Source organism: Zonotrichia leucophrys, chromosome 21 (genome assembly GCF_028769735.1).
Source record: "Zonotrichia leucophrys gambelii isolate GWCS_2022_RI chromosome 21, RI_Zleu_2.0, whole genome shotgun sequence".
NCBI classification, from domain to species: domain Eukaryota; kingdom Metazoa; phylum Chordata; class Aves; order Passeriformes; family Passerellidae; genus Zonotrichia; species Zonotrichia leucophrys.
Window position 1 is genome coordinate 4,652,076 of NC_088190.1, and position 26,087 is coordinate 4,678,162.

At 37.8% G+C, this 26,087-nt stretch overlaps 1 protein-coding gene across 4 annotated transcripts in view; it reads right to left on the bottom strand.

The window, feature by feature from the left end:
• The window catches only part of VPS13D (vacuolar protein sorting 13 homolog D), a 104,527-nt gene that overhangs the window by 41,914 nt on the left and 36,526 nt on the right, over window positions 1-26,087 (bottom strand). For 2 of the 4 annotated variants that reach the window (XM_064730926.1, XM_064730925.1), the window contains exons 38-62: window positions 25,539-25,679; window positions 24,243-24,365; window positions 23,569-23,643; window positions 21,092-21,197; window positions 19,653-19,805; window positions 18,954-19,089; window positions 17,844-17,891; window positions 16,940-17,090; window positions 15,383-15,593; window positions 14,028-14,275; window positions 12,007-12,198; window positions 9,696-9,822; window positions 9,099-9,241; window positions 8,166-8,296; window positions 6,693-6,868; window positions 6,454-6,577; window positions 5,668-5,903; window positions 4,793-4,901; window positions 4,016-4,176; window positions 3,176-3,284; window positions 2,233-2,412; window positions 1,805-1,924; window positions 1,345-1,494; window positions 1,045-1,194; window positions 131-227 (exon numbers count right to left, since the gene is read on the bottom strand). In XM_064730926.1, the coding sequence (XP_064586996.1) occupies window positions 131-227; window positions 1,045-1,194; window positions 1,345-1,494; window positions 1,805-1,924; window positions 2,233-2,412; window positions 3,176-3,284; window positions 4,016-4,176; window positions 4,793-4,901; window positions 5,668-5,903; window positions 6,454-6,577; window positions 6,693-6,868; window positions 8,166-8,296; window positions 9,099-9,241; window positions 9,696-9,822; window positions 12,007-12,198; window positions 14,028-14,275; window positions 15,383-15,593; window positions 16,940-17,090; window positions 17,844-17,891; window positions 18,954-19,089; window positions 19,653-19,805; window positions 21,092-21,197; window positions 23,569-23,643; window positions 24,243-24,365; window positions 25,539-25,679 (3,597 nt within the window). The remainder of the gene's footprint in view (window positions 1-130; window positions 228-1,044; window positions 1,195-1,344; window positions 1,495-1,804; window positions 1,925-2,232; window positions 2,413-3,175; window positions 3,285-4,015; window positions 4,177-4,792; window positions 4,902-5,667; window positions 5,904-6,453; window positions 6,578-6,692; window positions 6,869-8,165; window positions 8,297-9,098; window positions 9,242-9,695; window positions 9,823-12,006; window positions 12,199-14,027; window positions 14,276-15,382; window positions 15,594-16,939; window positions 17,091-17,843; window positions 17,892-18,953; window positions 19,090-19,652; window positions 19,806-21,091; window positions 21,198-23,568; window positions 23,644-24,242; window positions 24,366-25,538; window positions 25,680-26,087) is intronic. The other 2 variants (XM_064730928.1, XM_064730927.1) reach the window with 1 other exon arrangement.

Consider the following 26,087-nt stretch of genomic DNA (forward strand, 5'->3'; position numbering starts at 1 on the left):
AGGCATTTCCAGCTCTGCTCAAGAGTGGGAGGTTCCTCACAGCCAAGAGTGTGCTGCTGTTTTCTACTTTACACACAAAGATCATGATATTGTACATTGTAAATCTGGGCTGTGCAATGTTATACCACACCTGATTCCGACTGGCCGTAGCCAAAGAAACTCAACAGCTTCAGAAGCAGCTTCTCCTCAATTTGAACTGTGAATTTTCGGGCAGTGATCATCAGATGCTACAGAGATAAACAAGTCTCAGTTTACAGCATTAACACCAGATACATAATCCATGTAAACCAATAAAAAGGACTCTATTTCAATGGAATATTTTCACTTTTATGGATTTGTAGCAAGATTCTCACCTTCAAAATGTCTTTGGTAGCTTTCTTTGCTTCAAGTCATCTACTAGTGATGATTATTTCAACTAGTGATGATTATTTCAATTTTCTGGAAGGCCTTGTGCTTAATTACCTAATCCTAACACTTCAAAATCTTAGCTGCATTTCCAGCACTAAAATCAGCTGCTTTTCAGAACAGAGTCAAAAGACATGGGTGAAGATTCCAAGTGAGAAAGTAAGTCTTGACAACCAACTCAGTTTTGCCATCACAGTATATTTATCCACAGTTGGTGGATAAATTTGCAACCAATGTTCCCAAATGACTGCAGTGCACAGAACCAGGTTTATGAAGCAAGAATTTATAACCTTGTATTCAACTCTTGAAGAGCAAAACATAGATATTCTGGTTCACTGTGCTACAGTTCTCAGGAGAGAATAACTGCTTTAAAAAGTAAGGTCAGACATGGACAGACAGGGGTCTGGACTGATTTGTCACATTTTTAAACATATTTATTACCCTGTTCATCACTCTACTATAGCTTTAAACAGTGTGAACATGAGAAGGTGGACACTGTGTCCTTTAAGCTTCAGAATTGATTCAACAAAGTGTATTTCACAAAGCACCGAATTCAGATTGCAAGTAAAAATTAAGAACAGGAAAGGTCATTAAAGCAAAGTAATACCTATGTTACACAAACAAAACATTGTGGTTTACCTTGTATATATCAGTCAGTGCATTTTTACTGGGAAATTTCATGGCATTGACTTGCACAGCAGGAGCAGGGTCCAGGGGCCCATTCTCAATCCTCCTGGGTGTCAGAAAGAGCATAAAAGGCTGTGTGGTGCCAAGAAGTTGGTTGTCCACCTACATAATGGACAGAAAATGGCATTGAAACTCCAGTGATATTTAGGAATGAAAATCTCAGTCATTGCTCTAAACATTTTTCAAACCTATTATGAGTCAAAAAAACTGAAAACCCATGAATAAATGAATTTATTTCAAAATGACAAATACCTGTATATCTTGCACACTGAGCTCTAGCACCTGACCAGTTGACAGCTGAGTGTAGTGGACATTAATGTTGGTGAGGCTTGCAAACACGAGCTCTTCAGGGACTTTGTTGACCAAAGACAATCCTATTCCACCTTCCAGTTTCACAAGCACCTGAGAAAAGAAGGGGGAAAAACCCACCACTAACAGAGCAGCACTGAAAAAACCTATGATATCACATACACATTTCTGCAAAGAAATTATTTTTTGGGATCACCTCCAGAGAGACTGAGCAGCTCTTTAACAATCAGTCTTAGACTCAGGAGGGTTAAGACATATTAACCCAAATTCTAAGAACAAGAAGCTGTAGCAGGAAAATCTAAAGTTCATAACACAAGGAAAGATTATTGACCATCATCCCCCTTCTGAAATCTAGAAAGGAAAATTAAAATAAAAAAGACAAGTACTGTTTGTCAGATCTTACTTCCAATTCCTGCTCTGTATCTGGATTTTTCAACTTGCGCAGATCTTGGTCAGAAACTGGAAGTTGTTCTCCTTCACTGAATGAACGATCACTTCTACGTTGGTTACAGTTATCAGTTATCTGAAAACAAGTAAATTACTGCAGTGATCCCTCTCATATATAAATATAATGATAAATAAATTACTACATGATCCCTTTCATATATATAAATAGCAGCTACACTGCCCTATCTTAGCAAATTATCCTTTTTAAAAATTAAGGACAAGGAAACTTTTGTACTAACTACTTCTGGTTTATGATATTCCCATCCCCTTCATGTCATTATAAAGGCAGCTTTTCATAAGGATTTAAAGATGTAATACTTATAAAGAGTATTTCCAGTATAAGCAAAGACTGTAACTAGATTCTAGGTAATGAAGGAGTGTCACCTGCAGAACTCTGGTTGGCCCATCTGGGATGACTCTCACAGCCAGCACTCCTGAGCCAGGCCTCATCTTCTGGTTTGTGAACTGCTGTTCAGGTGGAACTGGCCCCAAAAGTTCAAGTGAGTTTTCAGGACCTAGAACAACTTCAGCTCCATCATGAAGACCCTGCATTCCACCCTTTGCCTGGAGAAAGAAAAAAAAGGAAGGAAAGAAAATTAAGTAATTAAGCAACAGGTAAACATTTCAGATAACTATTTACATATATAATTTAAAATGGTATTTTACTTTCCTCTCCTTATTCTTCAGAACTAAAAGAAGAGCAGTCCAGCACCATTTTACTTGATATTACTAAAGTTTCTACTCACTCGTGTTTAATTAGTTGGCAGATAAAAGGAGCAGCCAAGATCAATAATTAAGTAATTGATAATTAGGCAGGTAATAGATAATTAAGTGGGAATTAAGTATTCCCACTGCACTTTTAAAACTGAAGCTATCACATCATCAAGGGACATTGGAAAATCCTTCCTGAAAAGCCTTCCAAAATGATAGGAAGCTTTTAAAAGATGAACTCTGGACCTGTACATGAGAATGTAAATCCTTACTGAGTCAATCCTGACTTAGTGCTGTCTAAAGACAGCAATACAGAGCTTTTTTTGGTTGTTTCAAGTAGCAACTTACTACACTGCAGTAAGTGATCAATGCAATATCATGGTACTAATTAAAATACTTTTCTAATTTCTAATTAATAGTGCAAGATCTTTAATAATTTGAAATTAATAAGAACATTCAAATATAAACTTAAAACACAGGGTGCTTGCACAAGTTTGTTTCGCTCTGTATTCTGAACTTGTCTCAAATATTTTAATTCCCTTCAATACTAAGCCCAAATGACTGTGATCTACATCAGCAACAACCAAAACAGGTTTGACACATGATCAGTACTGACCTGGACAACAAGGCCAGGGATGCCACAGGTCAGCTTCCCATCCTGGAAGCTCCACGTCTGGGTGGTGCTGCGCCGCCGGTCCGGCCGCCTCAGCATCAGCGGCTCGTACCTGCAGGGGAGGCCTCAGAGCTCACAGGATGCACCTCAGAGCCTTTACTCTGCACTTGTGCTAATGCTGAACATTTATTCTGCCCCAGTTAATTTGCCTAATCTCTCTTCTGAAGTGCTCTGTCAAGAGTCACCTGCTGAAAAGGCATCAGCCATGCTTTTACAAGTATTTCCAAGTCACACAGGTGACTGTGAGACTTTCTAATAAAACCAGACAAAATCCAGCTCTTTCATACTCCTTCAGAACAATTCTTTCTGTATTCAGAGACTATCAGATTAAGCATGTTTTCAGACATTGCTAGAAACCCTCATCAGTTTCCCGAGGAACTGTATTCAGTAAATGTATTTCAATGTTTGAACTGTATTCAGTGTATGTATTTCAATGTATGAACTGTGCTCAATGTACGTATTTCAATGTATGAACTGTGTTCAATGCATGTATTTCAATGTATGATTTGTATTCAATGTATGTATTTCAAAGTATGAACTGTGTTCAATGCATGTATTTCAAAGTATGTATTTCAATGTATGAACTGTGTTCAATGTATGTATTTCAATGTATGGACTGTGTTCAATGTATGAACTGCATTCAATGTATGAACTGTATTCAATGTATGTATTTCAATGTATGAACTGCATTCAATGTATGGCCTGTATTCAATGTATGGCCTGTATCCAATGTATGTATTTCAATGTATGAACTGTGCCCAATGTATGTATGCATTTCAATACCTGTTATTGGTGACAGCTGCTAGGCCTGCAATATCCAAAATCATACTGGAGTCCTCAGAGCGAGGGGAAGGTTTGTGGGGGTTGTGAGGAACTGAAGAACCTTCATGGCAAAGCATTCCTGAGTCTGTCATCCTCCAGAGCTGGGATCGCTTTCCTGGCTCCTGTTACAGAAAAATTCAACATTTAAATACAGTACAGAGCAAATATTTTTGTTCTGTTTTGCTATCAGAGGCTTTGAATTATAATTCTTGGAATGACTTGTATATATTTAACTTCAGAGCCCTGAATTAGAATTAGGAACTAGATTGGATAAAAGCTCCTGATTGAACCCTGATATTCAATGAATACACAACAGCAGCTAGATGAAGAGCAGCATTTAAAAGCTGTTTAATCTCAGCAATATTTAAACACAGTTTCTGTTTCTTAAGAGCTCCAGAAATAGATGACTTCACTTACAATGCTCCCAAAAAGGAAGCATGTCCTACCTTATAACTTCATGAGAATATCCAACACACAACTACCATATTCTGCTGTCTAGGAGGCATTTACAACCTTCCTTGCCACTTCATTCCAGTTCCCTGTCACCTTTACCCCTATCAAAGTTTTATACAGAAGCATCACCACAATCCAAAATAACCTATCCGTTTGGAGTCTTTCTCTACCCTTTAAAAGTTAGAACTTTTTTTTTTTTAATGTTGTCCTACTCTCAGCATTTGATTTTACTTCAGCACATAGCAACAGTATTATTAAAAAAAAAAATCAAATTTGTCCTGGTACCTTCTTTTTCAGCAAAACTCGTTGAGTCTTTGGAGAAACATCGAGGACAAGCTCTGCATTTGCAGCATCCTTATTTGAAGTAACTGGTCTTACACTTGGCTCCTGTGACCTGGAAGCAAGAAAACAGCATCATGTTTGCTCAGCAGCTTCTTCTGTAGCACAAATTAGAGTTGCATCAAAATTCAGCTGGAAGTTTACACTTCCAATACAGTCCATCACACTAACATTTATACTGGGGGTTTTTCACCTCCTGTTAGGAATTACTATGGCAAGCTGGTAACCTGAGTATATTCTTAAAAGGGGCTTTGATTTCTCACTGGAACTAGGAACTTCACAGGCAAAACAGATGAATTAAAAGACAGTTTCCTATCTCATTTTGAGAAAAGCAACAAAGCCCTGTATCAACCTCCCAGAGCTGTTTTCAGTAGCATATAAACCAGTGCAAGCCTAACCCTCACACGCATGTTGTAAATAGGTGTGACTTGTGGTAAAGAGGTAAAGTGTCCTTCATACACCAAAAAGCATTAAGTCCCCAGAGGGGCACCCCAAACATCCCAACTCTTCCAAGACTACAGAGTGGGGTCACAGCAGATGCCAGGTGCTAAAAATCCTTCTCACTGTGTGACAGAGTAACTGTCAATCTGCACCTCTAAAGCAAAGGCACTATGTCCAAATGAGGTAAAACACACAAATTACTAACAGCCAAATAGCCTCTGAATTTGGCATTTCTTCTGCTAGCTACAAGGCAGACAAAAGTTTAACTCCATGTGAAAAACTTTTGAATGGTAACCATAAAGAGAATAATAATTTGGTATTATTAACTAAAGCTTAATGTGAACATTAAAAGTATTTCCATCAAAGATATCAAGAATTACCCTGAGAAAGTATATGTAGCAGCAATATAGATGAAGTTTTCATAGTAAAGCAGTTTGCTGTCTTGGAAGTCATTCATGCAGCACATAACTTCTGAGGAGCCTGCTCCCTTCACTGTCAGGGTGATGTAGGGAGGCAGGATGGGCTCATCCCAGGCATAATCCAGGGAGGTCATGGGCTTCACATCAGTGGACAGCCTGGGCTCCACCACCCCGTGCTGCTTAAACACAACTGGGACCTGCAACAGTCAGCAAAGAGGAGTTTGCTCATACAGGAATTGTTGATCACACTGACTTTTTGCTATCATTTGCTCATTCACCAGGAGCTGATGACTGAAACATGTTCAGATCACTTCTTTTTTCCTCCCTCAATAATTTCAATATGCATATTCTTCCATTCAGGTCTCAAGTAAAGAGAGTCATAAAGGGATGATAAATATCATCTTTGCTTTTAACTGTGTGAAATGTCTGCAAAATGTCAGCAAAATCTCAAACCCTGCTAATCTAAATTACAAGATTAGAACAGATTAAATACCATCCCTCTCATTGATAATGCTTCTCTTCCTTGTAAGACAAAGCATTCATGCAAGCCACAATGTTACCACTATTATTTGAAAAAGATGATGTAGCTGTTACTACCAATTTTTACTACAACTTCAGAAAATCGCAATTACTACAGACAAATACAGATACTTTCATTTTATTTCATTACACAAGTTAGTCATCTCCCACTCGTAACACATATAGAAGAATTACTTTTTTGGTACAAATGGGGTTTGGTTGTTTTACCTTGGAGAAATTGTCGATGCGGAAAGGCGGCGGCAGCTGGTCGGTGTCGCTGAACGCAACGCGGTACGTGGCTCCCTGAAGGGTGATTTCTACTCTTAAAAAGTAACATTTTCCCAGGGTGTCCCTGAAGAAGATCACAGTACAAGACATGTCAGCTTCTGATCTGCGTTATCTGCAGTGTTAAACAGCTGCTTCTATCAAAACACAGCAGCTGCAGAGGATTGCCAGGTCACAGCTACCTCATATTAATGTGGAACGAATTGTTCTTGTTGACCTCAAAGCCCCCAGACCAAATGCAGTTTGGGACTTCCATCAGCCTCACACACAACAGCTGATCATAATCATTCCGTGGCCAGTGGAACACAACACTGGAACCAGGGAGGGTGGAGATGTAGCCATCAGGGTTGGATGCTCCCTAGGAAAAGAAATTGGGAAATAATTAGTAAATAATCCCAGCACTGAAGAATCCAGAACAAATTCCAATCAACTCTGTGATTAGTATACTATAAATATTTTCTTAGACAATCAAAAAAGATGTCATTGAAATTCAACATCTTCTTTAGTTTCCTATTACATATTTCTAGATTAATATTCTTAGCGTGTTAGCTGAAATTTCTCATTGATATTCCTAGGCACTCTGACCTTGAGATGTTCATCTGAACACAAACATTTATCTCAGCCTTGTCACTGTTTTAGCTTGTGTCTTATGATCAGTTCTCTTAGATGGGTGGATATCCATCACTTTGCTGCCATTGGCCTGTGTTGATTTATAGATGACATCTCAAAGCAACAGTTGTTTTGAACCATTCAATGCTTCATAAAATAAAGCAAGAAATTTCACAGTACTCCTGTGCTCTGGTAAATACAACTATTCAATATTTCTTCTAAAATACTAAATCCTCTAAAATACAAACACAGCCATTCTTCTGTCAGGTGGATGCTGCTATTGGAATAATGAGAAAGATCCTCATAACCAGCCAACAATACTTAGAAGAACAATGTCTGCTCTTGTTGGTGGACAGATGCTGTCACTAAATACAGTCCTGGGGTGACTTTATGATGTTTGCATCCCCATTTGTCTGCTTAGCCCAGAAATGAGTTTTGCACCCTAAAAGACTGGTTCTGAGAGCAAAGAGGGGGGAAGAAGGAGCACAGAGTGTGTTTTCAGACACTGCACTCACTCTTCCACGTTCCTCCTCCTGGTTGTCTGTGCATGGACAGGCAGCAGGACAGAGCTCTCCTTTGCTTTTAGTTAGTTTTTATAGCTAGCTGAGGCAGAGAAGTTCCCTGGATTGTGGTTTTTCTTTTTCTTTGGAGCTGTTTAAACCTGCTCTGGACTGAGCACTGGCAGCTCCCACCTAGAGCCCACCAGGCTGGGCTTAGGCTGTGGCATTTCCAGCACTGGAGGGGCTGATAAGAGACTGAGTGAGCTGAGCTACAGCCCATGGAGGGGCTTTCTGAGTTTGTCATCTCTTTTGGAGCAGCAAGAGGTTTTATTGGTTAGTATTGTTAATTTTTGTGCTGGTGAATGCTTTGCCTATTAAATAAACTGGTTTTTTCCACTTTTCTCCAAGGAAATATTTTCCCAAACTGGCTGAGGGATGAGCCACTGAATCTGCTTTCTAGAGGAACCCCTTTGGAGGTTCTCACCCAAATTTGCCCTAAACCAGGGCAGTACTGGACTACAAAGTCACCACCAGGAAGTTTCTTACCTGCCCTCTGGCAAACTCCCGCTGGACAAAGGCCAGTTTGTAGCTTGATTTATTGTCCAACAGGTACCGGGGAGCAAAGGTGACCATGCAGGTGTCAATGTAACGGCCTCTGCCTTTTTTAACATCAATACCTGGTCATAAAAACAAGGTGAAAATATAGCTATTATTTACAAAAGAAAAGACAGTCCCACAGTATGTTTCAGAGAACATCAGTTCTTTCTTGTGCTGCTGAAATGAAGCCTTTGTGCCATACAACTGCATTGCATTAGAACATCATTTTATTTTAAAAAGTTAATGTAATCTTATGCCATCTGTTACCCTCTATTTCTCAAGTACAACTTAGATACTGAAGACAAATGAAGATAAAAAACCCAAAACCAATTCCCAATCACGTAATTATTTCACTTTCAAACATATAAAAAATTCCTTGACAATCACTGCAGAGTAACTTCTAGACTCTCATTTAATTCAAAACTAAAACCTGCTTGTACTTTATGTGCACCAGGAGCACAAGGAATCCAGAAGCTGCACTCCTGCACATCAGCCTATGCAGGCACCACCAGGCAAACCCCAGAGAAGCAGCACATGGCTGAACAATTACACTCAAAATAATCAGAGTAATGTCATGGGATTTAGAATTAACATAGAGAGGCAATAAAAACACAGAAGCAGACAGAACAGTTTGACAACATAGTTATTAACACACAATGATTAAATGTAAAATTAAAAATAACTGAAAGCTGGTAAGATATAAAAATATATAAATATAAAAATACTTAGAACACTATATTTAGTTTAATGATTTTCTCTGGACCCTCAAAAGCCTTTCAGAAGATACATTTCCCTGCTGCAATTGTTCTGTTTCTTGTGTCACTGCCATTGCATCTCACCAAGAGCTCCACAGGGCTTTCCAGTGTTCCCATCACCACCTACCAATGTTGTAGATGAGGCCTGGCCTGTTCCCATGCTGGATCACCTTGAGGGCTCTGACACCACTGCCACCATCCAGGGAGAAGCCCTGGCACCAGCCAGGCATGCCATCAGGATGGATTCCCTTTCCAACCCGCATTGTACAACTGAGGGCGAGAAGAAAACACAAAGGTTTGGTCATTTAAATGAAGGATCAGGTAACAACACAATGCTGGTGATCAAACACATGCCCAGATGGAAAAAGAACATCTGTGGCTGGATGCAGAAGCATTTGAAGCCATGATAAATCTCTTACTGAGTGGCTCATTCTGCATTTTGCCATAAACCCTTTCAACAAGGAGTCAATGGCCATGTCCTGTAAAAAGCTTGGCAATTTCCAGAGTGATTAATCATGACAGCATTTGTATGTCTTTTATGTTTGAAATAAAAATTAAAATTTGGAATAAATTGAGACACAACAGAATTGGCCAACCAAGGAGCTTTCAGTAGGAAATGTCTAAGACCCCAGTATGCTCAACACAGTATAAAAACCAATCATTTCACAGGTCATCTTAACACTTTCATCTTTGTCAACTCCTCCTGATTGCCCTTGTTACTTACAAGTTTGGCTGTTCTTTATCAGCATAGCAGAAGAGCAGTGGGCTGAGGCTTCTAGCAAGCTCATGCTCCTCAAACTGACCAGCTGCATCTGTTTTTGCATTATCTTGTCTGAAGATAAGTGGCAATCCTTTAAATGAAAACAGAAGAAAAGAGTGTTAAACTACACATCACTTTAGTACAAATTAAAATGAGAACTGTAAAAATTTCAAATTAAGGAACCCAAGATATTTTTGTTGTAGTATTTTAGCCATTACTGTGCATGAATTCTCCTTCAAGTTGTTCTTAATCTTCTTAAAACTGCTGTTCACAGCTGCAGGTGAAGAGATTGGTCTGTGCAGACCTGAAGTGCCAGTGGAGCTCACACAGACTCACTGCAATTCACACTGCTGCCTTCTGAAAGCATTTCAGTCTTTGAAAATCACAAATTCTAACAGTGATCTAATCTATATTGATTTACTGAGAGGCACAACAGCTCATGTTTGAAAAACTGTCACACAGCAACTCAATGTCTAAGTTACCTGCTGTAACATGCATCAAACACTGGCTGCTGGCACTATTAAAAATATAAATTCTTACAACCTTTATTCCTCTTAAGTAGCATTTAAAAGCTTTATTTAGCTAGAAAGCAAATGAAAATACTGCAGGAAATCCTTATTTCCCACTTGATGATTACAAGAGAACTTGCCTGTTGATTAAGCAATATGGAGCTGAAATGAGTATTTGAAGCCATGATAAATCTCTTACTGAGAAATGATATAATGATAAATAATGATAGTGATATAAATACTATACATAAAAATAATACATCTATAAATAAATAATATATGAAAATAAAGAATATATAATCTATAAATAAATAATGAAAATTATAGTATAATGATAAATACATGATAAATCTCTATATCTATATTAAAACTATAAATTCTTATAATCTTTATTGCTCTTAAGTAGTATTTAAAAGCTTTATTTGGCTTGAAAGCAAATCAAAATATTACAGGAAATGTAGAATATATATTCTACATATATAATAGAAATATATTATATATATATATATATCCATCTCTATTTCCCACTTGATGATTACAATAGAACTTGTCTATTTTGTTGATTAACCAATATGGAGCTGAAATGAGTATTTGAAGCCATGATAAATCTCTTACTGATAAATGATATAATGATAATATAATGATAGTGATATAGATAATATATAAAAATAATAAATATATAAATATACAATAAATAATATATAATATAGGAATAAATTATGATAATGATAGTAAGATGATAAATACATTATAAATCTCTACTTATATGGAAAATATAAATTCTTACTTGCTAGCATTATTCCTCTTAAGCAGCATTTAAAAGCTTTACTTGGCTCAAAAGCAGATCAAAATACTACAGGAAATATAGAATATATAGACTAGAATATATATTCTCAATATATAATAGAAATATAGAATATATATCTCTCTCCTTATTTCCCACTTGATGATTACAAGAGAACTTGCCTGTTTTGTTGATTAAGCAATATGGAGCTGAAATGAGTATTTGAAGCCATGATAAATCTCTTACTGATAAATGATATAATGATAATATAATGATAGTGATATAAATAATATATAAAAATAATGAATAAATATATAAATAATATGCAATAAATAGATAATATATAATATAGGAATAAATTATGATAATGATAGTACAATGATAAATAAATGCTAAATCTCTATTTATATTTACATGGAAATATAAATTCTTATGAGCTTTATTCCTCTCAAGTAGCACTTAAAAACTTTATTTGGCTAGAAAGCAAATCAAAATACTACAGGAAATACAGAATATATAGACTAGAATATATATTCTCAATATATAATAGAAATATAGAATATATATCTCTCCTTATTTCCCACTTGATGATTACAAGAGAACTTGCCTGTTTTGTTGATTAAGCAATATGGAGCTGAAATGAGTATTTGAAGCCATGATAAATCTCTTACTGATAAATGATATAATGATAATATAATGATAGTGATATAGATAATATATAAAAACAATAAATATATAAATAATATGCAATAAATAGATAATATATAATATAGGAATAAATTATGATAATGACAGTATAATGATAAATAAATGCTAAATCTCTATTTATATTTACATGGAAATATAAATTCTTACGAGCTTTATTCCTCTCAAGTAGCACTTAAAAACCTTATTTGGCTAGAAAGCAAATCAGAATACTGCAGGAAAGTATAAAAATATAAAAATACTCCATTTCCCAGGTGCTGAGTGCAGGAGCACGTGCCTGTTTTGTTGATGAGCCAGTAGGGAGCTGAGATGAGGATTCTGAGGGAGCCCTCGGCGCGGCACACGATGCGGATGGTCAGGCTGAGCAGCCGCCGGTTGGCGTCGTACAGCCGCATCCTCACCATGTAGTTCTGCGTGCCTGGGGGAATCAGCAGCTCTTTGCAGATTGGGAAGTTCTCCAGCAACACCCCTAGGAAACAAAAAGCAGAGCAAAATAAAGCATCACCCACACAAACAGGAGTTTGGTAAACATTTAAGCTGGCATTTCTCATCACTTGATCTCCCTAAGTATTACACAGAGCTCACCGTGATCAACTTTTATATCTGCCCAGTATGGTGAACTCTGATTTCATGAAGAAATTCCTCAATTTAAGTCACAAACACCAAAACTAGTTCTGTAAGGGACCCCGTTTAGGGCTAATTATTGCTTTAGGCATTACCGGTCTAGCCTATGTTGAATAACTTCACTGTCACAGAGAAATGAGGGCCTTTGTCGGGGATGAGCCATTTGTCGGTGAGGGGAGACTCAGACACTCAATAGGAGTGATAGCAAATTCCGTTTATTGAAGAGAGCATCAGACACTTATACAGCGAGTAATAAGCTTATGAATATTCTGTAAGCTAAGCAATCTATTGGTTAAACTATACTATCAACTCTTCCTCATTCCTTAGGGGTTGCATCTCTCTTTTCTCATGTCTCTTTCACTGTTTGTTATCCCACCACAGCCAGGCCCAAGGACACTGCTGTCTGTGCAGGTGCAGGGCTTGGAATTAGCCATGGTTTTGTACTTTTCCATTTTCTAGCAGCTAAATTCCCAAAACTTCACGCTCTCAGCAATTATTTCTGTCAAAAAGAAAAAAGAAAACCACCCACAATATGAGGAGCTTATTCCCCTCTTTACCACTGTTCTCTCCAGTTTCCACTCTCAGGAAAATAAGAACTGAACAAGGAACATTCTAAGTGACAGCTTAGAGGAGGGACAAACCAGAAGTAACAATGGCAATACTGGGTTGCTTTTTTTCCAATGCGTTCACTTCATTAAAAATAAGAAGTTCTGCTGTTTGTGACTTAAATGGAGGAAGAAATTCCTCCATTTAAGTCACAAACACCAAAACTGGTTCTGTAAGGGACCCTGCTTAGGGCTAATTATTGCTTTAGGCATTGCAGGTCTAGCCTGTGTTGAGTAACTCCACATACACCCTCAAAACCAATTATTGGGGTCAAAAAGAAAAGAGCAAAACCACCCAAAATATTAGGAGCTTATTTGATTTATTCCTCTCTTTACCACTGTTCTCTCCAGTTTTCACTATCAGGAAAATAAGAACTGAACAAGGAACATTCTAAGTGACAGCTTAGAGGAGCACAAACCAGGAGTGACAAACCAGGAGTGACAATGGCAGTACTGGGTTGGTTTTTTCCCAATGCCTTCACTTCATCAAAAATAAGAAGCTCTGCAACCCAATGAAATAATAACTTAAATGCTTTCTATTTTTCTATTCTGTGCCACAATTCCTTGCAGAACAAGGCACCTGGTGGTACAGAGAGGAGCAGCAATGGTTCCTGAGCAGGAACCTTACCCAGCTCAATGTTCTGGGCTATGTAATACAACCCATTGAAATCATAATTTAAATGCTTTCTATTTTTCCATTCTGTGCCATATTTCCTTGCAGAACAAGCTCCCTGGTGGTAGAGAGGAGCAGCAATGGTTCCTGAGCAGGAACCTTACCCAGCTCGATGTTCTGGGCTGTGTAATGCAACCCAATGAAATCATCATTCAAATGCTTGCTATTTTTCTATTTTTCTATTCTGTGCCACAATTCCTTGCAGAACAAGTGTCCTGGTGGTACAGAGGGGAGCAGCAATGATCCCTGAGCAGGAGCCTTACCCAGCTTGATGTTCTGGGCTATGTAATACAACCCCTTGTAATCATAATTTAAATGCTTTCTATTTTGCATTCTGTGCCATATTTCCTTGCAGAACAAGGCTCCTGGTGGTCCAGAGAGGAGCAGGAGCCTTACCCAGCTCGATGTTCTGGGCTGTGTCAGCTGTGTGCAAGGCAGCCTCTTTGCCAGGTTTCAGTGTCCCACTGATGGGCAAACCCTTCACGTAGAACTCCAGCTCACAGGGCAGCAGATTGCAGATCACCACCGTTGGCAGCAGATAAATGGTGTGCCCAGGCTGCCTGAAAATCTGCTTAGCACTGTCAGAGAATATGCTGGAAGGCATGTAATCTGGGTAATTTTCTTTCTTTATAGCCACACAGAACCTGGGAATGAAGATACGTGTGAGAGTCAATGAATTTGACAGAACAATTAAACTCCATCTTTCTGTATTGCACTAAGTCCTCAAACTTCAGGATGAATAAGAAAAACAGCATTTAGAGTTGTTCTCAACATAATCACTTTGTAGGTTATTATAAGGTATTTTGGATTTATGTCTGACATTAAGACAACATGAGTTTTCTGATTTTAATCAAAGACTGAAGTTAGCTCCCCAAAAACTGATCTGTTTAGAGACCTAACAGAAAATTAGAGATTTCCACATTTAAAACCAGCTTTCATAAACTTGCAAAAGCATGCTCTTAACTGCTACTAAAAAGAGATTTTTAACCATTAAAGTAAATTGTAATCATGTTCTTAAACATAAATGCTGAATGTCTCCTTCACAGTAGATATATCCTTGCTCTAACCACTTGACATTTCAGTTTTTCATTAGTTAAGGTGAAAAATTGAGTTGGTAAACCTTCATTTTAAATAATTTGTTTATTTTGTTCCCTGTGATACATTAAAAAACAGCATATTAGGAAATGAATTATGAAACAGACAAACAGCAATAACTATATAGTGGGCAAAGGTCATTTCCTGACACAATTTCCATAATCCCTATCCTAGTATTTCCTAAATTCAGAGCAATAAATAAAAATAAAATCAATTGTATCAGAAAACTACAAAACTCCATTAAGTCCTCACTATGCAGAGACATTTTTGGCCTCAGAACTGAGCAGAGGACATTGAGGACAAAGAATGAATATTTGTGAACATTCTTTTGGAAAAACCACTCATTATCCTAAGTGAGACTGAGCAGTCAGTTTAATGCAAGTTCACATTCTATTTTCTGAATTTCCTTTTTTTTTTAACAATAATATTCATAGCATGCTTTGTATTGTCAGAGGTTTAGCAGGCACTGCCAGAGGAGCTTCAAGGAGCCCTGCAGAAACAGAGCAGCCACACCTCACTGCTTTCTCACTATTCAACAGACCCAATAAAACATCCCCCTAAACTGCAGCAGCTTTCATCTCCAGCATTTTCTTTCCTGTTATTTACTTTCACAGGATTTATCAGAGCTTACAGAAAAAGAATTAGGCTTTGATTACCTGAAAAATCTGCTGTTCTCAGACTCCATGGAATGACACTCCCTCTTGCTGCTGCACACCTCTGCTGCCTTCTGCACATTGGTCCAGTGAATGGGAGCCTTGGAGAAGAAGAATCCCATTCCTTTGGGCCTGGCCTGCAAACGCCAGGATGTGAGGTGCAATGGAATGGCAAAGGAATCTCCTGGCATCACTGCTGGAAGCACCACAGGCTCTGCAACCAGAGAAGAAAACACATTAAAAGAGGCTCCTTTACGGAAAACCATAACATTTTGAAGTAGTAAGTCTCAAATTTTTAAGGCAATAGGTTTAATTTTAATGTAAATCACTTCCTCCTTTATGCATGTTTCAAAAACCAACCCGTTATTTTCAGCTCTATCAACAATCTGGCAGCAGACTAATTTCAGTGTGTAAATCTGAAACAGCCTAAAAACTTGCTGGTACTCAAATTCTTCAGTGGAAATGCTTGTTTAAAAAACCTCATTCTTCAAACCTTTTGGGTACATTATCAAGTATCATTAGATTTCTACACTAAATCTTTGCATGGTAACACCAAAGGTGAATGCTTTGTCTATTAAATAAAGACTTTTTTCCCACTTTTCTCCAAGGAAATTTTTTCCCAAACCAACTGCTGCTAAAGACACAACTTTGCTACATACAGAAATAAGATGAAGTCTTTACAGAGTCTCAGCTTTTCTTTTTTATCTGAACAACAACTGAAAATCCTACTGGAATCTATCTCTTGTTGACTGTCTTCTTCTTAGCATGACCCATATCCTGTCCAGGGAGGTCTGTTCTGGTGTGAAGCATTACAGACAGTGGTGAATCTTCTTGGGGAGAAAGCTGGACTCCCCACAGCACATAAAGAATGACAGCAATATGAATCACAGTGTGGTTATTAATTGTTGTGGTGTTGTGAGGGTCCCAGGATGAGGTGAGAGATGAGAATTGACTCCAAGTTCTCAGAAGGCTGATTATTACATTATACTATAATATACTAGACTATACTATACTGCATTATATTATACTACAATATTTTATAGTATATTATACTATAATATATATATTATATATTATATATATATTATATATATTATATATATATTATATATATTATATATATATTATATATTATATTATATATTATATATATACTATAAATTCATTATATTACATTATATTACACTATATTATACTGTATTATATTGTAGTATATTATACTATACTGTATTATATTGTACTATATCAATATTGTATTGTAATATTATATTATATTGTATTACATTATATGAAAATTATATACTAAAACTATACTAAAGAAAGAGAAAGGAGACATCAGAAAGCTAACAAAGAATGAAAAATAAAAACTCATGACAGATTCAGAGTCTGACACAGCTGGCTATGATTGGTCATTAATTAAAAACAATTCACACACTGGGTAAACAATTCTCCAATTCGCATTCCAAAGTAGTAAAACAAGGAGAAGCTGAAGCTTCCCAGGAGAGGGAATCCTGGCAAAGGGATTTTTCAGAAAACATCCCAGGAGTGTCCAGCACGTACTGTCAGGGGCAGAGGGACTGTCCAGTCTGAGCTCCATTGGGATTTCCAGTTTGTTCTTCAGCATCAAGGCCGAGCGCACCGTTATCACCTTCCGGGCGCTGCCCTCCATGGTCACCTCAAACACCACACGAACTGGAGGCAATGAAGAAAACTGGAAGATATTTAAAAGCATTCAAAAGCTCAGGTAATGAATATATCTAGAAGAGGGACACCTCCATTATGAAGCACTAACTGCTGGAGAAAAACTTGCCAACTGAGTCCAACCATGTGTGACTATCAGGTGTATAAACAGTTTCATAATGGTGGTTTATAATCCTGTTCCTTCCCCTCAAAGCACAGTAAAATTATAAAAAAGCAATTCCACCTACCACTAACTCCATTATCTTTCTCAAAATAATCCAAGTTCAAATAAGAGCAATACAGATCCTAAGAGAAGAACTTTATACATCTTCTCACTATTACATTATTTAATAAATTCATGGACTCTGAAGTCTAAGCTTCATATAATTACCAGTCACTCATTCCTATCTGTCAAAACTGAAAAATAAGTTGGAGCTTTCTTAACATATTCATACTTTGTTCACTCAGAGCTGCCCTTCTGTTGTGGTGTTTTACCTTCTACATTACACAAAGTGATTGCCACTGTGATCCTGAAAACAACATTTACTATGTGTTTACATGCTAAAATTCATATACTGGAATTTAAGACCCATTCTTCACACATTTATACTGGTGAGGAATAGTAAATCATAAATATTTGTTCTGATTTGACAGTGCATTTTGTTTGCTTAAATTTTCTTTCCTTTCTATTGAAAAGGTTCTAGAAGGATGGGGAAGTCAGTTCTCTTGTAGTTTCCCTACTCTTACTTAAGTAGCTCTCAAAAAAATGAAAATATATACTCACGTAGACTTGTGGATGTATTATATTTGTTCTACTTATTGGGCTTCCAAGCTGAGAGGAAAGTAAACAAGAAGGTTAAAGTAGTTCAACTTTTAAGATACTGTTCTCAGCTTTAACACAGAGCTTTACTACAGAAGAATAAACTTTCATCACTTTGTGTTTTGATCTTCAGTACAGCTTGGAATCGTATCAGAACTGGATTAGCAAAGCCTGTTTGTAATACTGTTTTGCAAAAAATTGAAGCTTAAGGAGGGTTGTAAAGAAAAAGTCTACAGGAGATGCTGCTGAACAGGAGTTCTCATTAATTTATCATAATCTCATAATTGGCATCCTTTTCCATCAATATTCAACTTACAGAGAGATGATCCTTTTTATGCTTCAATACAAAAACATCAGAAAATTCAAGTAAGAGATCACTGGCTCTTGTCAGCAGCATTAAATCAAATTTAATTCTGCTTTATATCAAAAAGATCTCAACCTCCTATTTGCCCAGTGCTCAACAACTCCCAGTAGCAAGTCTCAAAACATGGTCTTGAAATCCACAAAACCATTTTTATCACTGAGCCTCCCCCAGATGCCAGCCTGCTCATTATTACAACTGCATTTTCCCTTCATGACAAGTATATTTTGTCTACAGAGCCACATACTTAAAAACCAATCTCTAGGCTTACAGGAAATTGCCAGTGTTGTTTATTCTAAGCAAATTAAATACATGAAAAGCATTCCTGCAATAAAAGAAATGAAAGTAGCTGCTGAAATGCTGGGCTGATTTAAAGCTCAGTCTCCATGAGTGCATGGCCTGTCATTAATACATTCATCCTGTCCCTGGAAGCTCTGCCTGCCAAGCTCACATTAACTGCTGGCTGCTCTGCCTGTGCTCTGGGTACCAGTTAAAAACCCAGCTTCTCCAAGCTCTCCCAGTCCAGGATCACTGGAAAGACGAAAATCTCATCCAGCAGATGCTTTGAGATCAAAATCCTGAAGACATCGTTATTCCTAATTTACAGATTCTTTTAAAACACTCAAAATCAGAATTTACAGTATTTTAGATCAAAATCTTGCAGACATCACTATTCCTAATTTACAGATTCTTTTAAAACACTCAGAACTTACAGTAGAAGAGGAGGAATTCTTATCTGGTGCAGCATATCGGAAAAATGTTCCAACTTTGTCCACAGACACTGGACTCACTTCTTCCCAGCCATTAACTCTCACTTGCAGCTGATGGATCCTTAGGTCATGTGTGTGCCTGCAAGGTTAGATCATGTTAAATTATTATTATTATGCATTATTATAGAGACTAAATACCAAACAGTTAAAACCACAAACATCCTCTGGATTCTATTTAAAGAATCTTACTGAAGCATTAAAAAAATCCCAAGAGTTTTCCCATTTCATGGATAAATGGACTTGGTTTTATGTTTATGTTTCTTTCCTAAGGAACATACACATTAAAAAATAAAAGCATGCTACATATTTGTTAACAAGCTCTAGTTCTTATCTCTGATAACAACCAACACTGCCCCAACAGTCCTTTAAAATAAAGGACATTGATTTGTAACTGAGGCCCCCAAGCTTATAATGATCCAACTCACATATAGGAACAGCTGCCACAACAGCAATATTTGCTGCTTTACCAGAGAAGTTATAATTTCACTCCATACAAGAGTATTAAAAATAGAAACTAAACATTAACAGTAAATTACACAGAAATCCACTTTTAATGTGACACCTGCCAGTGCCCTCACAACTGTGAACCTGTGAGTTCCATACAGGAGAGTGTCAGAACATCTCATGGCCTGGTCCCTTCACCTGTGTCTGAGTTTCCCTCTGGTTTCAAACTCAAACGGAACCTCTTCCCCAGTGATAACCTCCTGCCATTCACTGACATTATGGGCATCACCCAGCAGCGTCCCGTTCTCCTCAGGAACAACACCTGGACTCCCACTATGAGACAGCGCAGCCCTGGGGAGAGAATCACAGCATTTCACAAAATGACCTCTGGTGGAATTCACATTCTCTGAAATAATCCCTTCACCCAGGATTGTTTCTGCTGAGAAGCCTCAGAGAAAAGGAAAACAATTCTTATTTGCTTCTCCTCTGTTTTGCTTATGTGGATTGTGTTTGGAGATTGTTTCATTGCATTCTGGTGTGAGTTGTTTTGACTCTTTGGCCAACTGGGGCCAAGCTGTGTGGGGACTCTGGAAAGTCACGAATTTTCGTTATTATCTTTTTAGCATTCTGTAAGTATCCATTCTGTATTCTTTAGCATAGTATTCTTCAATATAATATAGTATTATGAAGTAATAAATTAACCTTCTGAGAACACAGAGTCAGATTCATCATTCCTGCCTTTGTCAGGGCAGGCCCCACAAATACAATAAGTACTTCAAGCTGCAAGTGCTTTTTAAGTCTGCCTCAGTCCTCATTCACACCATGAACACATGTGAACACATTCACACCATGAATGTGCTTGACTGGTTTCCACATTCTGCTAGGTCTCTTGAAAAAAAAGAATCTTTTTTGTTTAATAATAAAACTCTCTCTGTGTCAAAGAAGAGGCTCTTAACTGAGTAAAACTGGGAGTTGCCTACATGTGTCTGCAAACAAAAGCACTGACAACAACAGAGATTGGCTGCCATGGAAGAGGAGCCAGACAAATGTGTTTGAAGGGATCTGTAGTAAACCCCTCAGGTTTAGCCAGGGCCCCGTGGAGAATAGAATGCTGACACAGCGGCAAAGAAGTTTCCTGTCTCCAGGGACATCCGCCTTGTACCTCATCCCTATAGCCATGTAAGGCAATATTGTGTTAAACCCTACCATTGGTCACTTATGGTCACTCTAACACCTTTGCCATTGGTCAGGATTGGATCCAGGCCAAGGGTATAACAGTAGCACACTGTACCCCTACTAACTCAGAAGAAGAAGAGCTGAGACCCTTCACAGACCCTCCAATAAAGCCATACTTGTGGAACAGCCAGCGTCTTCTGCTTCTCCTCTCTCTACCATCTGCTGGAGCCTTAGGCCAAGGGAAAAGCTACCTAGCAAGCAAAGCTGAAATCACAAGAGCTGCCTAATCACTAAGAGCTGAATATCTCCCTGCTTGCTAGGGGCTGACCCACGGCCTTGGTCTGAGAGCGAGCTGGCTTCTGGCACCCAGTGCCCTTGGGGACTGAGCTCTGGAGCGGTAACAGCTTGCATAGGATATGACCAAGCAAGGCTCATTTAGGGATCCCCAAAGAGCTCCTTACCTGGTTGGGGTTGTGGTGAGGGTGGCAAACCAGAGAGTGCAGCCGGTGTGATTCCTCAGAGCAAAGGGGACAAACGGCTGCCTGCGCTTTGGGGTCTTCATTTCAGCTACAAAACACAACACACACTGTCTGAGTGCCCATGGAAAACGTTCATCAGATCTTTATGTGGGATGAGATACAGGGGCTGGAGAACCACAGCCTGCACTAACTACAAATAAACAGGATATCAGATTATCTGCAAAGCTTTTACTGATAATTAGTAACTGCTACAGAAATGGCACAAAACTAACAGACATTCCTCCCCTACACCAATCCCCCTTGAACTGAGCTTAATCTACACATTCTGTTTCTTTATATCAAGCCTCATAAAATACTACGCCTTCAGTTACACCTAACATGCAGAAAATCTAACTAAAAACCAATCTAACTAAAAACCCAAGCATAATCAGAAACCTTTTATGTACATCCAAATGCTCATGAAATACTAAACACACATTCACTTGTAATTAGGATTTATGCTGTATTTAATGTGACAAATACAGGGTTAGCCAGTATTCCCTTTAAAGGGACTTTTATTCTCAAAGCCTGAATGAAAAAAAAAAAATTCCTATTTTTAAAGCTACTGAAATAGGCTTTAAAATAAAGAATACTGAAGGATATTGAAGGATCCTGAAGGATCCTTTAAAATGAAGGATACTACTGAAATGTGGAAAATAATTTGAGAGCAAACAAAGGCAATCTGGTTTTGTTAAACTGCTGGGACAGCAAAACACCAGAAGAAGATACTTCTCCTATGTTCAGCTTTTTCTAAGCACAAATTTCTAACAGGCACACAAGTGCTACTCTCGTTTTCCACACTGCAGTGCATGAAATCTGTGAAAATACTTACTGAGTTTGGACACAGCAAAACCCCTGTCAAAGCCCAGTAATTTACTTAAAAAGGAAGATAAATGGCTGCTACCTCAATACACAACACGTTTAGCATGAGGGAAGTGGAAAGAAGGCACACACAATAAATCAGCTGCTGAAACAAAAGGCAAGACAGAAATCTCTTCCCCAGGCCTGATCTGAAGTCATTCCAAAAGGTTTGCAGAGGCAAGCAGGGGAGATGTGGGGAGGGCAGCAAAGTTTCTGAAGGAGTTACAGATCATGACAGATGACTTTCTGTCAGACCAACAAATCCCTGTGCACCTCACACTGCCCATGGAGATTTAAATCTGATCTGAAGCTTACAGAGAAAGTTATTTCCAATTAAACAGCAAGAAGATGAAATCCTTGAAAATTAAAACTCTGATTTTTCTGCCAAAAGCAAATACATGTTTTTAGTGTTGAGTTTCAGTTTATATAATGTTTTGGCTACCTCAGGTTCTACAAAATCAGACCAGAAGCCAAATGAACTTTTACTCTGGTGTTTAATCTATTGCCAGCTTATCTTTGGAGACTTCAAAAAAAGGATTTCTGGGACTATGGCCTGGTTTTCAAAAGAAATGTAAAAGCTGCATTTTGAGACTACTGCCTAAAAAAAGAAGACTCTCATTACCAGAAGGATTTTTTAATCATTGGTTTAGTAATTTAGCTGCAACCCCTACTAAAAGCCAAACAATGAATATTAGATGTTTTGCTGCTTGTTTGATTTTTGGGGGAAAAAAAATCCCAGAAAATATTTCATTAAAAATCAATCTAAAATTTTCCATTTTTTTTTTCCTTTAAGCTCAGAGAAAATATTTCTAATGGCACTTGGAACAGGAAACAGATGTAGATTTCTAGAAAATTCTGTCCTCCCATCCATTAACTTTTCCATAGGGCTATGTATTTATGAAGCATGTTCTTTGTCTTCTATAATGTCAAAAAATTAATATCTTACTTTATCCTGCATGGTTTTGCCCCAAAACCTGTCCTGTCAAATAGAACCCAAACAAATTAACAAATTATTTATTAGGAATGCTTTACCTTCTAAAGCTTACTGAAAACATCCTGTGCTTCTGAAGCATCTCAAAGTTACAGTTTTCAGTAAGTTTTAAGTACATAAATATGCTAAATTAAGTATAAATATGTATATTGAACATAATGGTGGATATTTTTCGAATATAAATTAAATATTGTGATATTATTACACAATTTTTAATTGTAAAAAAATTGAATTGTAAAAATTTTCAGTTGTAAAAAAATCTAGAAGAGGGACACCGAATAGTCAACAATTCACATAATCTTCCTCACAAAGACAGTTTTCCTTCTTTGGGTTGATTTCTCCATTCTTTCCTGAAGAACCCACAGAATGACAGGATGAAATACTAAATTCAGCAGACTAAAACAAAAATAGCTGTTGTATTATTTGGCTTGAGGGTTTTTTTGGGTTTGATTATTTTTAAATAGAGAGGCCAATCTAGCAGCAAGTCCCACATACAGCACAAAATTTATTGTGCAAGAGCCTTCCAGAGCAGAAAAGCAGCTTTAGTTGTCTGTGTGCTGTACAGTACCTCTAGCATAGATCTGGTGCTCTAGGTTAGTCAGACTGGCTGTACTCCTAGTTCTAAGGTAGACAAGAGGAAGGCCTGGCAGACAGGAAAGACAAAGTCAGCAGGTAAGAAAATCACACAAGCACAGGTCAATCTTCCCCTGCATGCATAAAGGAAGATACACATCATGCAATTATTAGTCTCTACTTGTTTGCTTACATTAAGCTGGGATTTGATTGACAAAGTTCCTTCCAGGAGGAACTTGGGGAGGAAATAAGCTGGAAAGAGCTTGGGTGATTATTTCACAAAGAATACAGTAATTTTTTTCCAGAAATTCATTTATTTAGGTCTTTGGGGTGCAGAAAGAAAAAGATCCTCTCTGAACTGCACACAGCCAAAAATCAACACTCTGACTTAATTCTTCTCATTAACTGAGAGTGGCAGACAGAAAGGAAGCAGAGTTAGCAGTGCAAAGCTCTTACTCAAAGCTAAGCACCCAAAAAGCTTTTTGTTTTAAAATAATTCAACATAACTGAACAGAAAACAGCTTTTTTGTCTTTTTTTTTCTTTGCCAAACATATCTAACAAATCACTGTATTCTGTGAAGTCAAAACTCTTATGTTTGTAATACATTAGACAGATGACCCTGTGTGTCAGGTCTGTTTCAAATAAAGTGTGATTAATGACCAACATACTCTGCCCAAAACATGGGGGATCCACTGAAGAACCCATCCAGTCTTCTGAGCTGATTACATTCACTTCTTTGTCCTGTTTACAGTAATCTTCCATCCACGACTGCTTGGTACATTTGTATTGCTCTGGAGGAATGTAAGCACAGACAGCCAATGTCTTCAAGGTGGCAGTAAAACAAAGTCATTGAAAAGTGTGTTAAATTCATCACACTCAAGTTACTCCACTTTAACAGCAGAAGTTTCATTTTGCTGCTTTTTCTCTGAGTCACATAAGTTAAAGACAAACAACAGCTCATAAAATCACAGCAGTGTCTTAAAAAAATACATATCCCTAAGATTTTATTTTTTAAAAAAACTGTCAGTGGAATTTCATGTTCTTAAGATACTGCTATGGCAATCTAAGAGCCCTCCCTGCTGAGGCAATTAACCTTAAATATTTTCATGTTAGAAACTGTTAACTTCCTGGGGGTTTTGGGGTTTGCTTCATTTTAAGAGGCACATACACATTCCTGCATAAATATCCAGACACCAATTGAGTCCTCTGGCACAGAATTAATCACAAACCAGCCTCACCACTAATTATCACTGCTTTTAAAAAGCACCATCTCAGGAATCAATGATTTGCTTCTCCTCCTGCCACCTTGGCTTCTTCTCTTTCTGCCAACCCCTCCTTGGGAGAGAAAGACCAACAAAGGCTTTTCTCTCACATCCACAAGCTCAGCTGCTGGCATTTCTTTTATTGTGCCCACCAAATAATTCTGAATGAGCAACAATGTTCCTGGGAAAGGCACACAACTGGAGCTCCACAGTGCAGAAGCTCACATGAAATTGGAGTTACTGATGGACAAAATATTTTGATTTCCAAAGGTGGATCATTGACAACTCAGGTGCTGAAGAACTGAAATGAGTAGCTCTCCACTACACCTGTCAATGTCCTGAAAAATGAGCTTATCAAAATATTGTTAAGTCCTATGAAAGCTTTAGATGAGAGCCTGTTTCTGATTAAAAATAAATTTCAAATCCCATACAAACTTGATAGAATTCATATGACCAGAGAAAGAATTCCTACTAACCTCTAACACATGCAGCTCATGTCTGAATTTTCACAACACCTGACAGAACAGAGGCTGCCTAAACACACACCTGGTACAGAATCCTGCAAAGCATGGAGGGACGTGGGCCAATCCCACTTCCTCCATGGGATGCCAGCAGCACTTTAATAATTAGAGATGTCAGTCATTTTGAGCAGTGAAAATGCTGAAAAGCAGAGTGCTGCTCCCAGGGAACATTCCCACATACCTATGAGCACAGAGGTGATGTTGATGTCCAGGCGTGGCTTGGCCTTCACCTCCAGCTTCAGGCGCGAGGGCTGCAGGCGGCTCGAGGCCTCTTGCTGCCAGGACACTGAGCATGGCCAGGGCTCAATAAACGGCTCCCACCCTGACAGAAACACAAACCAGCATCTCTGGAGGCCACTCTGGAATGCTCTTTATATATTTAATAAAGAAACTTTCATCATTAGGTCCTTTATTTTTAATCTGTCCCTTAATTTTAATCTTCAAGATGAAGTTGCAAGCCTATGGATTTAATTTATTATCTAATACAAATTTGGTCCAGCCCCTCCATTTAGTCCATGTATACTCATAGAAATATCTTAGTTCCAAATTAAAGCACTAGAAGGCAATTACTGCTCTATATTTAAGCTAGCTGGAATTAAGCTCTCAAATAGCTTTGACAATGATTTTCACACAATTATACATTAAGTTGGTGATTATTCAGTATCTCAAAAGATAAAAGTCTAGAAGCTATTAAAATAAACACCCTATGTCACCCTGATTTTTTAAGATT